Source organism: Conger conger, chromosome 16 (assembly GCF_963514075.1).
Source record: "Conger conger chromosome 16, fConCon1.1, whole genome shotgun sequence".
Lineage (NCBI taxonomy): Eukaryota > Metazoa > Chordata > Actinopteri > Anguilliformes > Congridae > Conger > Conger conger.
Genome location: NC_083775.1, coordinates 13,468,629 through 13,485,305, shown reverse-complemented (window position 1 = coordinate 13,485,305; position 16,677 = coordinate 13,468,629). Strand labels below are relative to the sequence as shown.

General features: G+C 50.4%; 1 protein-coding gene across 1 annotated transcript in view; it reads left to right on the top strand.

Moving 5' to 3' along the window:
- Positions 1-16,677, top strand: part of LOC133114584 (SRC kinase signaling inhibitor 1-like) — a 71,151-nt gene that overhangs the window by 22,273 nt on the left and 32,201 nt on the right. Inside the window, exons 5-9 of the mRNA XM_061224100.1 lie at positions 3,069-3,264; positions 5,808-6,100; positions 13,337-14,163; positions 15,055-15,144; positions 16,011-16,051. Of these exons, the coding sequence (XP_061080084.1) occupies positions 3,069-3,264; positions 5,808-6,100; positions 13,337-14,163; positions 15,055-15,144; positions 16,011-16,051 (1,447 nt within the window). The remainder of the gene's footprint in view (positions 1-3,068; positions 3,265-5,807; positions 6,101-13,336; positions 14,164-15,054; positions 15,145-16,010; positions 16,052-16,677) is intronic.

The window sequence follows — 16,677 nt, the reverse complement described above, 5'->3', positions numbered from 1 at the left end:
CTTCGAGGACTGTGAGTTCATTATCCCTGTTCTTCGAGGACTGTGAGTTAATTATCCCTGTTCTTCGAGGACTGTGAGTTAATTATCCCTGTTCCTCGAGGACCGTGAGTACATTATCCCAGAAGTTTTCCCTTAATAATGTGTTGGTGGTGCTGCAGAATGAGCATTGCGACGGTGTTGTACGTGGACACTGCGTGATACATTTTAAGAATGGTCTTTTAACAGGTGGCTATGTTGCACAATGGCTCAGGAACAGGGCGGGTAAGGTGCAGTTTCAACTCTCAAGTAGGGCACTGCCATTGGACCCTTGAGTAAGGCGATGAAGCTGAATTACATCCGTAAATATCCAGCTGTATGGATGCTATATACCGGGGGTCGGCAACCCTGGTCCTGGAGGGCCGCAGAGTGTGCTGCTTTTCTATTGTTACCCGGTACTTTAATTGAGCCATTAAAGCAACGGATTACACAGTTAACTCACATCACCTTGTTGCTTGGGTCTGAATCAGTTGCTGCTATTACAGTAAGGTGAAAACAAGAACCAGCACGCCCTGCTGCTGTCCAGGACCAAGTTTGCCGACCCCGGCTATATGCAAAAAAATGATAATCATAATAATAGTGTGTAAGTCCCTCCGGATAAGAGAATCTGCTAACGCTCAGTAGTGTGTTGTGTTAAAAAAAAAAGATGCATAAAATTTGGCATGAATAATTTGTGTGAATAATTTGGCATCAGTAGGAATGCTTTGGAGCTGAATTCCTGCTGTTTGGAACAGAACATATCGGAAAGAGTCAGTGGAGTTACCTTTGTTCTCTCTACTGCTTTAAGGTTCTGGTTGACAAACGTTGTACTTGTGAGTGAATAATAAATTATATTGGCAGTTTATGAATACCCACGAGATTGTGCCCGAGGGGTGAACGTCAATTCAAAGTTCAAGTTGGATCTTTCGACTTTGTTGTATAGTAACAGCACTTTCAATCCTTCAAATGTTCATTCTGTGCTGCGTTTGCAGTTCAAGCCTGGCACGGCCATTGTATATTTTTGTGTGTGCATAAGTGCTTGGGTTTGGAGTCACTGAAACGTGGTAACAGGCAGGCTAAGGCTTTGGGGGGATTTCTTTCTCCATAGTTCTATAAATTACTGTGTGTGTGCGTGTGTGAGAATGTGCAAGTCTGAGGCAGAGACGGAGAGAAAGTGGGTAAACGCTTGAATGTTTGCGGACTAGTCTGAGGCAATCCAAATGATGTAATCACTCCTTTGAAAGAAGAAAGCTCAAAACGTGTGGAGATATTGAGAGAAGTGGTGTGCACCATGGCATTGTGCTTTCATGTTTATTTGTTTTTGCTTTTTCTTGGGGATCCTTCCAACCCTTAACGCATGTCAGCATGCATCGTAGGAGCTCATTACCTGGGTCTCTCGGGAAGAATGTTCCAGACTGCGAGGGTTTGCCAGACTCTTCGTTATACCCCGCCAGCTCCACTCCAGAGACGACGGTCTTCGTTCTGAGGCTCATTTTCGGGTCTTGTTGAGAAATGCTGCTCACTACCACCACTGCGGTTGGTAGTGACAGTGGTATAATTTCTGTTCTTTTGGCTCCGTACTCCAGCACATTTGATTTGACACATCCATATTCGGTGATCTGTGGAGGAATTGCATCATTTTTATACATAGTCCCCCATTTTTTTTGGTCCAAATGTAATTGGACAGTTGGCTTCTCAGGAACGTCCGATTAGTTATCCAGTTGTGTCCTTAGTGCAGGTGTAAGAAAGCTCTCAGTATCTGGTTTTGATTCTGAGCGTAAACTTGACTCTCGTGGTTTCCAAACGCATTTGATAATCCCACAGATCATCAGTGGGTGGCGTACAGTAACAGGCACTTGGTCCGTATTCTTTATTCAGTCTGTGGGAGACGCCCTATGGGAGAATGGCTTGGCAGGCAGAACCGTCTCCTGGTGATCATCATCATCATCATCATCATCATCATCACATCGCTCGCAGCTACACATCCGCTCCTAACGTTGGACATCCACCTTCATGATCCACTGTGTTTGAAATATTGGGATTTTTCCGGCATTTTTCTGTATATAGCATATAACATGTTATATATCAGTGCCTGGGTAAGTGCTCACACCACCATCAGCAGTGGTTACAGGCCTGTGCAGCAGTGGTTACAGGCCTGTGCAGCAGTGGTTACAGCCCTGTGCAGCAGTGGTTACAGGCCTGTGCAGCAGTGGTTACAGGCCTGTGCAGCAGTGGTTACAGGCCTGTGCAGCAGTGGTTACAGGCCTGTGCAGCAGTGGTTACAGGCCTGTGCAGCAGTGGTTACAGGCCTGTGCAGCAGTGGTTACAGCCCTGTGCATCCAGGCTAATCCATCTAACGGTGAAGCCCTGTGCCGCTCTAAAAATGTTTTTTTATTCCGTGTGTGTGTGGGCGTGCGCGTCTCCCCACCTCTCCTGTGGCAGTGTGATGCGGCCTTTTCCCACAATGCCATGTGGAATGGTGGTTTGTCTGATGGATTTGTGTTTGTATAGTGACATCATAGCGCCTCCTTCATCTTGTGAGCGTGGGCTGTTTGTGTTGCTCTCTCTTAGTGTGCAGATGTTTGTTTGTTTATGTGTGTGTGTGTGTGTGTGTGTGTGTGTGTGTGTGTGTCTCGCTCGCTCTTCTTATCTCTCCCTGTCTTTCAATAGAAAGTGTTTTTTCTTCCTTTATATTCCCTCTTTCCCTGTCATCTCTCTCTCTCACTTTCTCTCTCACTCTTTCTCTCCCTCTCTCTCCTCTCTCGTACCCTATAACTCTCTCTCACTCTTTCACTCTCTCTCCCCCCTCTCTCTCACTCTCTCTCCCTCTCTCCTTCACTCTTTCTCTTTTCCTCTCTCTCTCCCTCTCTCTCTCTTTCCCTGACTCTCTCTCTCCCTCTCTCTTTCCCTGACTCTCTCTCTCTCGCTCCCTCTCTCTCTCTCTATCTTTCCCTGACTCTCTCTCTCCCTCTCTCTTTCCCTGACTCTCTCTCTCTCGCTCCCTCTCTCTCTCTATCTTTCCCTGACTCTCTCTCTCTCTCTCTCTTTCTCAGACCCGTAGCCCGCGTCACTCCCAGTCTACGCAGTCGGGCCTGGCTGACCAGGCCGCCAAGCTCTCCTTCGCCTCGGCTGAATCGCTGGAGACCATGTCTGAGGCCGACGTCCCGCTCGGGTTCAACCGCATGAACCGCTTCCGCCAGAGCCTGCCCCTGTCTCGGTCCGCTAGCCAGACCAAGCTACGCTCCCCAGGTAAGACCCAGCCCCCCTCTCCCACGTCACCCAAAAGCCTGCCCCTGTCTCGGTCCGCTAGCCAGACCAAGCTACGCTCCCCAGGTAAGACCCAACCCCCCTCCCCCACGTCACCCAAAAGCCTGCCCCTGTCTCGGTCCGCTAGCCAGACCAAGCTACGCTCCCCAGGTAAGACCCAACCCCCCTCCCCCACGTCACCCAAAAGCCTGCCCCTGTCTCGGTCCGCTAGCCAGACCAAGCTACGCTCCCCAGGTAAGACCCAACCCCCCTCCCCCACGTCACCCAAAAGCCTGCCCCTGTCTCGGTCCGCTAGCCAGACCAAGCTACGCTCCCCAGGTAAGACCCAACCCCCCTCCCCCACGTCACCCAAAAGCCTGCCCCTGTCTCGGTCCGCTAGCCAGACCAAGCTACGCTCCCCAGGTAAGACCCAACCCCCCTCCCCCACGTCACCCAAAAGCCTGCCCCTGTCCCAGTCTGCTAGCCAGACCAAGCTACGCTCCCCAGGTAAGACCCTACCACCCGCCCCCACGTCACCCAAAAGCCTGCCCCTGTCCCGGTCCGGTAGCCAGACCAAGCTACGCTCCCCAGGTAAGACCCAACCCCCCTCCCCCACGTCACCCCAAAACTCTGCCAGAGCCTGCACCTCTCCCGGTCCGGTAGCCAGACCAAGCTACGCTCCCCAGGTAAGACCCAACACTCCCCCAGATCACCCCAGAATGTCCTGCCTGTCAGAGGAAGGGAATAAGAACAGAAGACCATGATGGGAGCAGGCCGTTCAGGCTGCTTATTCGCCTGCTGTCTTGTTGCTTTCAAACTCCCCGAAGCTCCATGCCTCTGGTTCCTGGCCTGGCAGGTCCTTCCACACACTGACAAGTCTGTGTGAAATAATCCCCTGCTGACAGACCGGCTGGGATTCTGAGCTGGTTTAAGATGGCTTAAGCAGGGTTCTCCACACTTCTAGCTGGTCAAAGCTGGTCATGTGGCCTGTCAAAGCTGGTCTCGAGCAGGACAAAGCTGGTCTAACCTGGTAAAGCTGGTATACTAAGCTGTGTATAGGCTGGTCAGCTGGTCCAAAACACAAGCTTCGACAGCTTAGTCCAGTTTAAACTGGAATTCTCCAAAGGGATACTTTATAAATACATCCCAAGTAAAGCCTGGACGCTGCTTTTGAGGGAGCGGGTGTGTCTAACTGGCACAGAGACTTAGATGGCGTTCTGATACATGACGATCCTTGTGTGCAAGTGAAAATTTATCGTGGGAGCACAAAAATCACGAGCGGGATTCAGCCCTTTCTGGTCGCAGGTCGTAAGCGACCGTCGTCCCGCGCCCGGTGTGTAATTTTTATGTGTACAGTACGGTACGGTCAGAAACGGCGAGTTTTGCGCGATTAACTCCAGGAAACACGGCTGCCGGCGGCTGGCTGCGAGGAGCAGGCCGGGCTGTGCGACAGGCAGTTTTACGGCAGGTATCAGATGGGACGGGCTCGTAAACCCCACAGCCGTCTGCTGCACTGCTGAGAGCCAACAGCTCAGCTCTGTGAGGCCTGTGAAGAGCTCTCCATAAACCTGCAGGACGGTAATGGATGGATACGACGGTTTAGGCATGTACACTCTCAGAAATAAAGCTATGAAAACGGCCTAAAAAGGTACAAACACTTGTACATGAAATTGTACACGAAGGTACGTAAAAATAGGTACATAAAATTGTACTCCTAGCTGGCGGTGTATCATTAATTTGTACCTTTTTTGCTTTGAAACGTACTCATTTATACCCAAAGCGAATATTACTGTACTTTCAGGGTACATCTCACTAAGACCGGTCCAGTCTGCCAGCAGTGGTAGCCTTGTGGTCCCCTCATTACGAGCTCCGGGTGGTCGGGTTGCACTTTCATGCCTGTTCCCTGTTCTGGTTCCTGATTGGTGGAATGATCTGCCTACCCTTGTCAGAATGGCAGAAAACTTACCTTTTCACACTCTACCCCCCCAAGTATCCCTCTTCTAAAACCTGGACTTACCATCACTATTGTTTATGTTTATTACTGCACTACATGCTTTTTATGGATTTTCTGCTTTTCTCTTTGTTGAGGAACTTATGCACTTGTCGATTTGGATTGAAAGTGTATGCTAAATGGCTAAAATATAAACCTGTGAATCTCTCTTCCCTTCTTTTCTTCTTTTCTCTCTTGTTTTCTCCTTCCTGCCTCCTACACTTTCTTTTCCTGGCCCCCTCTTTCTCTCCTTCTCTGTTCTCCCCCTCTCTCCCTCTCCCTCTCTGTTCTCCCCCTCTCTCCCTCTCCCTCTCTGTCTTCCCCCTCTCTTCCTCTTCCTCTCCCTCCCTCTCTTCCTCTCTCTGTTCTCCCTCTCCCTCCCTCTCTTCCTCTCTCTGTTCTGCCCCTCTCTTCCTCTCTCTGTTCCCTCCCTCTCTTCCTCTCCCTCTCTGTCTTCCCCCTCTCTTCCTCTTCCTCTCCCTCCCTCTCTTCCTCTCTCTGTTCTCCCTCTCCCTCCCTCTCTTCCTCTCTCTGCTCTGCCCCTCTCTCTCCCCAGGTGTGCTGTTCCTGCAGTTTGGGGATGAGACGCGGCGTGTGCACATCACCCACGAGCTGAGCGGTCTGGACACGCTGCACGCGCTCATTGTGCACATGTTCCCGCAGAAGCTCACCATGGGCATGCTCAAGTCCCCCAACACCGCCATCCTCATCAAGGACGAGGCGCGCAACGTCTTCTACGAGCTGGAGGACGTGCGCGACGTCCAGGACCGCAGCATCATCAAGATCTACCGCAAGGAGCCAATCTACGCCTCCTACCCCTCCGCCCACCTTGCCAACGGAGACCTGAGGGTGAGGCCTCCTGACATCACTCCCGCTCCACGTGACATCACACCCTCTCCACGTGACATCACATACTCTGGGCCAGCTCTCTGACATCACACCCTCTCTACGTGATATCACACACTCTGGGCTGGCTCTCTGACATTACACCTGCTCCACGTGACATCACACCCTCTCCACGTGACATCACATACTCTGGACCAGCTCTCTGACATCACACACTCTCCCCGTGACATCACATACTCTGGGCCAGCTCTCTGACATCACACCCTTTCCACGTGACATCACACCCTCCCTACATTACATCACGCACTCTGGGCCGGCTCTCAGACATCACACCCTCTCTACGTGATGTCACACCCTCTCCACATGACATCACTCACTCTGCGCCGGCCCTCTGATATCACATGCTTTCTGTTCCGACCTTAAGCCCGTTGAATGATGGCTCTTATCTTTACTCACACTTGTAGTCTGAACATAACATACTGACGAGAACATGCAATTCAGCCCAACAATGCTTACCAATTTTCCTACCGCTGGAGTGTACCTAATGCTTAGCCTACCCAGACTAAGATGGTGTCTTGCATATCAAGCCTGGTCTAGACACCCCCAACAGATTCTGACTCCACAACATGCATGACCTGGTAGAACAATGGCATCAAAAATGCTATTCACACCCTATGAACTTCTTAATACCTAAAATAACAATTAAAAGCTGAATTGTGTGGCCCTCAGTTGCATTGAGCATTTATGCCAATCGCTGTGGAAATGCTGTAACAGCCTAATGTAATGTTTAGAGGTGGTATGTTTACTTCTATGTCTGCCTGCTCATAAATATTAATGCGCTATCAGTGCCCTTCAAGCGGTGACTTGAACAACTATTTAGAACTCTCCATGCAACCAGCCAATGGCTGCAGACTAGCAGGTTCAGCTAATCCTTGAGGACCAATTAGCATTCCCTACCCTGGCTCAGCTTCAGTGGTATGTCTGGTACAACTTCTCCTTGATAAGACACTGGTAAATAAATGAGCTTCTTTCCAACTTGTTTCTTCACGGTCTGCAGACAGCAGATGCAGTAGAGATTCAGGCAATGGAAAAGCCAAGTGAAAACTCTGGCTTGCCGACTGATTTGGAATGAATGAATGAATGAATGAATGAATGGATTAATTATTTAATGAATAACTGAAGCTTTTATTTTCCAAAAGGGTAAACATAAAAATGTGAAAAAATTCCGATATTCCACAGTATATTTTCTACAAAAATATATAACATATAAAAAATGGTTTAAGATTGATTCGTCTACCCTTGAAAAACATTTAAAAGCTGTTTAGATTTTACAAAGTGTCTGTTATTTTGATTGAACAAGCTGTGCCTGTCTGTGTGAAAGCCCTGCAGGTATCTGAATGATGTCGCGCTAGTTTCCATCCGCCTCCCTCCATTTTGTGCTAATGAGCAGCGACAGGTGACTGAGCCCCATTCTGCCGCTGTGCGCTTATTTGGTGCGGACGCTGTAATTATTGTCACGCCGTGCCCTCCAGCTCTGTGAACGCCACGGTGGTTAAACGGTCGTCACTGACGGCTGGACGCCACGCGGCGTGTGTGTGATACCGAGGGAGACGTTGTTCATGGCTAACTAGGCTGGCGGGCTAGCCTTTCGAGGAAAGGTGGGAAGGCACACATCTGAAAAAGCGCGGTAGGCAGGTGCAGGACCGGGCGATGTAAATGGTGAATTGGACGATGCTTTAGTCCAAAGAGCTTTACAATTCATGCCTTTCATTCATCCATTCACAGATGCAACAGCAAAATACACCGATCGGCTCACTGGAAGTAGTTAGGGGTTAAGTGGCTTGCTTTGCATTTACTTGGACACTTTTTTGGGGGGATCAAACCTGAAACTCTCTGATTGCCAGGCGAGAGCTCTACTGTACCTCCTGAGCTAATGTCGTCCCATTCTGATATCCAAAATGAAAGCAGGAAAGGCCATCTGTATACTGGTAGCTTTTATCTAATTCAGGCTTATAGATGTGGCTTGGAGAAAGAAAAGCTGTGTGAAGAGTTGTGGTCTATGACGGCTGTGACTACCGTTCTCAGCAACTCACAATGTCTTTGGTCCGGCATAGAAGGAGTGGTGAATTTCCAGCTTACAATGGGACCATTCGTGTTTACAGCACTGCATCCTGTTATTAATTATGAAAAATAATTTCTGTAAAATTAATCAGGAGTTGTTTCAACGAAGGTTTACATCAGGGATCATCAAATATGGCCCTCAAATTCAAATCGGGCCCTGCTTGTCTTTCCCCCCGGTAATTAATTACAATTAGTGCTGCTGATTTGCCAGACTCAGTCTCCCACCTGACTCTCAGGTAGAGGGAGGGTGGGAAACCTGCAGTTTGCCCATCGAGGAGTGCAGGAGCAGGAGCTAATGTCATTGTGTGCGATTAGACCTCATGCAGTGTTTTTCTTCTTTTTTTTTTCAGATTTTTCCCTTTTTCTCCCTATTTGGTAGCCAATTGTACCTCGTCTGATTCAATTGGAGGTAGTCGTATTAGATGTACCGCCCGTACCCCATCCCTCGGCGGCCCGAATGAGAGCGACACGCCTTCTTCAAGCCGTCTCGTCTCGTGCCCGTTGCCGTGATTCCGAGGCGCCCGAGGTGCTTATTGTGCGGCGATCTAATAACCCTGCCAAGTCCCTCTCTCTGGAGCAGCGAGCCAATTATTGCTGCCCCACGTGAGCCGGCCAAACTTGGCTTTTGGCAGGACCGAGAATCGAACCCCGGTCCCCGGTGTGCAACTGCAGCAAACTGCAACCGCAAGTCTGCTGCGTCTTAGCCTGTTGCGCCACCGTGGCTCCCATGCAGTGTTTTTCTGTTTGTTGGGTGAAATACTTTCTTCATATAAAAGGATGGTTCTGCCTCCAAGAAACAGGTTTCATTTGTCTTTTTTCACGGTAAACCCCCCCACCCAATATTCATCTTAGGTTGTAATTAAATTAGATCTCATATACTGCATTAGCCATCTTGATTGCTTTCGCTTCTGTGTTTAAGAAAAGTCGTGGGCCTTTTCTCGGCGCTTGATTTCCCTCGGTGAACCTTGGGTAAAGATGGTGTAAAGCAGTCACATCCACGGCATCTGCGACACGACATCTCATCTGTAACGAGTGGACGGCCTGTAGTGTAGTGGTTAAGGTACAGGACTGGGACCCGCAAGGTCGGTGGTTCGATCCCCAGTGTAGCCACAATAAGATCCGCACAGCCGTTGAGCCCTTGAGCAAGGCCCTTAACCCTGCATTGCTCCAGGGGAGGATTGTCTCCGGCTTAGTCTAATCAACTGTACGTCGCTCCGGATAAGAGCGTCTGCCAAACGGCAGTAACGTAACGTAACGTAACGTAATGTAATGTAATGTAATGTAACGTAATGTCATGTAAATGTAACCGTTACGTAGCCATATCCAGCTTACGCTCACACCTCCGGTATTGAATTAGCGCGATCACGGAGTAAAAGCGCGCAGCGTGAGGTTTGTAGCGATGGTGAAAAGCGGTGAAACGCTCCGGGTCTCTCGCGTACGTACTGCAGTGTGTGAGGGCAGACAGGCCTGTGAAACGGTGTCGCGTATCGCCTGCCCGTCTCGGGGGATTGATGCGCTAGTTTTGCTCGTTCGGGGGAGAGTGCCCGGCTAATGGCCCCTCCATATTTATAGCAACCACTCCTTTTTAGTGTCTTCTTCCTCCTTGGAGGAAAGCCCGGTGGCCTGGGAGTGCTTTTAGCGGAGACGTTATCGTGCCGTTACCCCACGAGAGTGCTGCTGACCGCTGCATTTTAGCGCGCATTAGATGCCTCACCGCTGCTGGCCGCTGCATTTTGGCGCGCTTTAGATGCCTCACCACTTTTTCCGTTGTGAAAAAGAGTTGAGTGCGAGGGGGGTAATGCGCTGTAATTTTACCCTCCGTTTCACCCGTAGGGTTTAATCAAACACTTTATATTAGAACACTAGGCTTCACTACTTTTGACCTCCCTATTGTACTTGCAGTGCATCTTGGGAACTCCGAACCACTGAAGAGCGGATGATGTGCTTTATATAAGTGTGTAAAAATAAAGGTGCCATTTTAAGATGCTAGAAAATGTGATGGCGTTAACCGTCTCTATGAAGCTATCGACTGAAGTGTCTTTAACATCAGAGCCATTGGTAGAAGCTGTGTTTTTTTTTTTTTTTTTTTTTAATCAATAGCAAACATTTGGACTGGAGCTTTCAGTGTTCGAGTGCTGAGAGACCCATTTCTGTTAAAGCCTTTAGTGCCTGTGGTTTAATCCTGGGTCAGGCCATGTTTCTCAAAACCGTTTGGCACGGCGTGAAAAGGCAGAACACGCCAGAATAAACATAAAGGTGTCTCTTGCAGCACAGGCTTGTTCTTTGAGCTCTGGGAGGAAGAAAAAGAAATGACATGAAGGGGAAGTTCATTTCCCAGCGCCCCGGCTCCTGCGGATGGCGGCCTTTGAAACCGAAAACGGTAAAAGCGCAGCGCTGTGGCTTTGTTGGGCGCGGAGACGTAGGGGGCGGGGGCGGTGGTGTGCTGGGGTGGGGGTGGGGGCGGTGGTGTGCTGGGGTGGGGGTGGGGGTGGGGGCGGTGGTGTGCTGGGGTGGGGGTGGGGGTGTGGGCTGTGGTGTGCTGGGGTGGGGGTGGTGGTGGTGGTGTGCTGGGGTGGGGATGGGGGTGGTGTGCTGGGGTGGGAGTGGGGGTGGTGTGGTGTGCTGGGGTGGGGGTGGGGGTGGGGGGGGTCTGCTGGGGTGGGGGTGGGGGTGGTGTGGTGTGCTGGGGTGGGGGTGGGGGTGGGGGGGGTGTGCTGGGGTGGGGGTGGGGGTGGTGTGCTGGGGTGGGGGTGGGGGTGGTGTGCTGGGGTGGGGGTGGTGATGTGCTGGGGTGGAGATGGTGGTGGTGTGCTGGGGTGGGGGTGGGGGTGTGGGCGTTGGGGTGGGGGTGGGGGTGCGGGCGGTCGGGTGCTGGGGTGGGGGGCGCACCATAGGTGCGCTGCATGCTAATGTTCACCTTGGCATTCAGCCTGTCACGCACAAGCCAGCCCTCTCCCCTACCGAGCCCTGCTATTCGCTGCCTGGCCTGTCATTCGCTCTCCTGCGGCCAGTGAGTAGAAGCCCCCGCCCCTGGCCGAGCGTGCCTGATTGCCTGTGTGTTTCCAAGGGCAACCCGCTTTGCCTCTCCTCTGCGGTGAGGTTATTGAGCTACAGGATTACCTTGAGTCTTTTATGGGTGCGGGCTGTTGGGCTGCTGGCCCCTGGGGTTTGGGCCGGCCTCGAAGGTGCAGTAATAAACACAATGATTATGCGATTAGGGCCTATAAACCAGGGAGGAGAGGGGGATGTGGGGATTGAGGGATGGGGGGAGGGGGTGGAGGGAAACCAAGCTGAGGATGCCTGGAGATGGGAGGGAGGAGAGGGGAGGAGAGAGAGGACGGGGTTTGGAATAGGGGGATGGGGAGGGGAGAGAGAGGGTGGGGAAAAAGATTGAACTGATGAAAGGGTGAGAAATGCTCAGATTCGATTGTATTTTATTTTCTATTGCACTGTTTGCTGGAGGATTGTCACAAATACGCTTTACAGCAGAATGGCAAACGCCAGACCTGATGAGGTAAAAGAGCGTAGGTCACCTCAATGTCGCCGCGGCAACCGCTGGGCGATGCCCCCCTGTTCCTCCCGGTCCTGCCCGGCTGGCTGGTTGCCATGGTAACTCATCATACCCTACTGCCACCACTGCTACCGTTGGCTTAAATCATTTCTTCACATCAGTGATAACTCAATCGACCAATAATCACATCATCTGCGGAAGTGTGGATTCCATTTTCTTCTTTTCTTCTTAGAGCAGTATCCCCCTCCACCCTCCTCCACTGCATTCCTCTGTGGTATGGGTGATTGTGTACAGCAACCAGACACCATGACTGTGTACTGTTATTGTTGTATTGTAGTAACGTACATAGCAACGACTGACTGGATACACAGTCGGTGAATACAATGGCCCTTCCTGGGCAGAGCTAATGTACGTCACATGCACGGTTAACTCTTTCCATTTCACCTCATTTTCAAATAAGTTCGCTTCTGTCACCGTTTTTATTTACTAATTAACTGAGCTAACTTACTTACATTAGCTCCATAAATCAAACATTAACTAGAGCTACATTAATGCTAGTATTTAATGTTAGTAGGCTAATGTTAGCCTACTTGTATAAAAAAACAAAAAACATTGTTGGTCAGGCTGAATTGCTAGTTGGTATGGTGCAGTGGGTAGCACTGCCGCCTCACAGCACGGAGGCCTCTCTGTGCGGAGTTTGCATGTTCTCCCCGTGTTTGCGTGGGTTTCCTCCTGGTACTCCGGTTTCCTCCCACAGTCCAAAGACATGCAGTTTAGGCTGATTGGAGAGTCTAAATTGCCCGTAGGTATGAGTGTGTGAGTGAATGGTGTGTGTGCCCTGTGATGGACTGGCAACCTGTCCAGGGTGTATTCCTGCCTTTCACCCAATGTATGCTGGGATAGGCTCCCCTGCGACCCTGTTCAGGATAAGCGGGTTCAGATAATGGATGGAAGGATGGATAGTTATGGTGAGCGTAGTATTTCACTACGCAGAACTACAGTTCTAAATTCTAAAAGTAAAACCCAGAAGAGCACTGTTTACTTCAGTCCAATATTTGGGAGAGTTCTGGGGTTTACTCAGTGCACTTATCCAACTAACTCCGTAAGCCTGGTTTGTGAAACAGTGTCCATGATTAAATGAGCAGTTGTTATGTATCCCATGACACATGAAGTTGCCTTAGTGCTCGGGGTGTAAATCTCTCATTTAACCATGATTTCATTCGATTAGATGAAATGATTCAATCCATTTCATGACAATACATAGAATGAACGTAGATGTGTATTGGAGAAATGTATGTACTCAATATTAGTGGAATTAAAGTTATCTTATTGTTTTAAGCCGTTATGATTGATTCAAACATTTCAAATCGTTGCGGTTGAACTGCCACCATAAGGCGGATGTGTCCTGATGCGTCCTGATGCATCGACACGTTTCTACGCCCCGGTCAGCGGTGATGCAGTGTGTTTTGCTGATGCGTTTCTACACCCCAATCAGTGCTGATGCAGTGTGTTTTGCTGATGCGTTTCTGGTCAGCGCTGATGCAGTGTGTTTTGCTGATGCGTTTCTGGTCAGCGCTGATGCCGTGTGTTCCGCACTGTCGTTCCAGAGGGAGATGGTGTACTCCTCCCGCGACTCCTCCCCAACCCGGCGCCTCAACAGCCTGTCCTCCTCGGCCTCGCCCCCCTCGGGCTCCCCGTCCCGCTCACGCCTCTCCTACAGCGGGGGCCGGCCGCCGTCCTACGTGGGGCCCGGGCACCCGGGGCAGCAGGGGCCCCACCACCACCAGCCCCACCCGCACCCGCACCCGCACCACCCCCAGGGGGGCCACCCGGCGGGCGGGCTGTCCCCGTCGCCCAGCGCCATCCTGGAGCGCCGCGACGTCAAGCCGGACGAGGAGGTGTCGGGGAAGAACATGGTGGTGCTGAAGAACGAGGGGCTGTACGCCGACCCGTACGGGATGCTGCACGAGGGCCGGCTCAGCATCGCCTCCACGCAGTCGCTGGCCGCCATCGCCGACCCCTTCTCCTTCCCCGCGCCCGGCGGGCTGTACCGCCGCGGCTCCGTCCGCTCCCTCAGCACCTATTCCGCCGCCGCCCTGCAGGGGGAGCTGGAGGAGGCGCTGTATAAGCCGGGCGGGCCCCTCTACACCGACTCCTACGCCTCCACCCTGGGCATGGGCTTCCGCCTGCCCCCCTCCTCCCCGCAGAAGATTCCGGACATGCAGATGCGGGACCGCGACTCCTACTCCGGGCCGCCCAGCCGGGCCTCGCCCGTCCGCCAGACCTTCCGCAAGGACTCCGGCTCCGTGTTCGTGGAGAGCCCCAAGTCCCGCCCCGGGTCCGGCTCCGAGCCGCTCGGGGGGGCCCCGGTGGGGGACGGCGGGAGGGGGCCCGGGTACGGCTCCCCGCTGGCTGGCAACGAGACGGAGACACGGTGAGGGGAGTGTGTGTGTGTGTGTGTGTGTGTGTGTGTGTGTGAGTGTGAGTGTGAGTGTGAGTGTGAGTGTGTGTGTGTGTGTGTGTGTGAGTGAGTTAGTGTGAGTGTGTGAGTGTGTGTGTGTGGGTTGTCAATATACAGCATTACTGGTCTGAGTATGTACTCTGCAGTCCATAAGTATTTGGACAGTGACACATTTTTTGTTGTTTTCACTCTGTACTCCAGCAAAAAGACAGTTATAGAAATAAAACAATCACTATGTGGTTATTGCTGATTTTTGCTTTAAGTTGAGGGTTTTTACATCCATATTGGGTGAACCGTGTAGGAATTACTGTGTTGAAATATTTACAGACTGTATGTATGTGTGTGTATGTGTCTTTATGTAAACTGTGTGTACTATGTGCATGTATAGTACTATTAGTCAATATTAATTGGCTGCTGTGTGTATGTCTATGTGTGCAATTATAAAATTAATATTTTATAGCATTAACTGGCACTCTGTGTGTGTATCTATGGTAATAATCACTAACTGACACTCTGTGTGTATCTATGCTAATACTCCATAACTGAAGCTCTATGTGTACATCTATGGTAATAATCACTTACTGTCGCTCTGTGTGTATCTATGCTAATACTCCATAACTGAAGCTCTATGTGTGCATCTATGGTAATAATCACTAACTGACACTCTGTGTGTATCTATGGTAATAATCACTAACTGACTCTCTGTGTGTATCTATGGTAATAATCACTAACTGATGCTCTGTGCGTATCTATGGTAATAATCACTAACTGACACTCTGTGTGTATCTATGGTAATAATCACTAACTGAAGCTCTGTGCGTATCTATGGTAATAATCACTAACTGACGCTCTGTGTTGGTTCAGAGATCGGATGGAGGCCATGGAGAAGCAGATAGCCAGTCTGACGGGGCTTGTACAGAGCGTGCTCACGCGCGGCCCTGACAGCGACAGCACGTGAGTCTGCAGTCAAACAATGTCTGTGCAGTCTAAACCATGTCTGTGCGCAGTGAAACCTTGTCTGTGCAGTCTAAACCATGTCTGTGCAGTCTAAACCATGTCTGCTCTCAGTCTAAACCATGTCTGCTCTCAGTCTAAACCATGTCTGTGCAGTCAAAACCATGTCTGTGCAGTCTAAACCATGTCTGCTCTCAGTCTAAACCATGTCTGTGCGCAGTGAAACCTTGTCTGTGCAGTCTAAACCATGTCTGTGCAGTCAAAACCATGTCTGCTCTCAGTCTAAACCATGTCTGCTCTCAGTCTAAACCATGTCTGTGCAGTCTAAACCATGTCTACTCTCAGTCTAAACCATGTCTGTGCAGTCAAAACCATGTCTGTGCAGTCTAAACCATGTCTGCGCAGTCAAAACCATGTCTGCTCACAGTCAAAACCATGTCTGCTCTCAGTCTAAACCATGTCTGCTCACAGTCAAAACCATGTCTGTGCAGTCTAAACCATGTCTGCTCACAGTCAAAACCATGTATGTGCAGTCTAAACCATGTCTGTGCAGTCAAAACCATGTCTGTGCAGTCTAAACCATGTTTGCTCTCAGTCTAAACCATGTCTGTGCAGTCAAAACCATGTCTGTGCAGTCTAAACCATGTTTGCTCTCAGTCTAAACCATGTCTGTGCAGTCTAAACCATGTCTGTGCAGTCTAAACCATGTCTGTGCAGCCAAAACCATGTCTGCTCTCAGTCAAAACCATGTCTGTGCAGTCAAAACCATGTCTGCGCAGTCTAAACCATGTCTGTGCAGTCAAAACTGTGTGTGTGTGTGTGTGTGTGCAGCACTGTTGATGAGACTGTTTCCCTTCACCTTGCAGAGAGAAGACAGAGTCCACCAGCGATTGCTCTGCTACAGGAAGTGAGTGCCCCCCTCCCACTCCCAGAGAATATAAATGCCATGGACCCAGAGTTACAGGAGTTCCTTAATTTTTATTTTTCTTTCTTTCTTTCTTTCTTTCTTTCCCCCTCTTAAGCTAAATAACAAATCATTTCTGCTCCATCCCCTCTTCCCATCTCTGTGCGTTGCTATCCAGCTCTGACCCAGAAGCAGGCTGCTGCTCCTGTGGTCACCCCCTTCACTCTCCAAACTCCTCATTTGGGGGGTGACCATGAGCTCTTCTCTAGCTTGGCTTTGTGGTCTTTGAAGGTCCGTCTCAGTTGGGTGTCTGAAAGCTCACAGACATGGACTGTAAGATAGTTAGATCTGTTCTTTTGCATTTCATTTCTTCGTCTTGGGGAATAGCAGAGGGCAGTGGCCATGGTTTCTTTGTGCTCAGACACATTGAATTTAAGAAGGCCCGGTTTCCTTTTTTATTCATTGTTTTTTTTGTTCCTTTTTCATCAAACACATTCTTCAGCCAGACAGAGGATAGGTATCTTCTGTCATCCTCACTATTAGTGACCCAGCCGCACCTCCGAAGTGCTGTCTGTGTGTGTGTGTATGTGTGTGTGTGTGTATGTGTTTTACTGTGTGCGTTTGTGCTT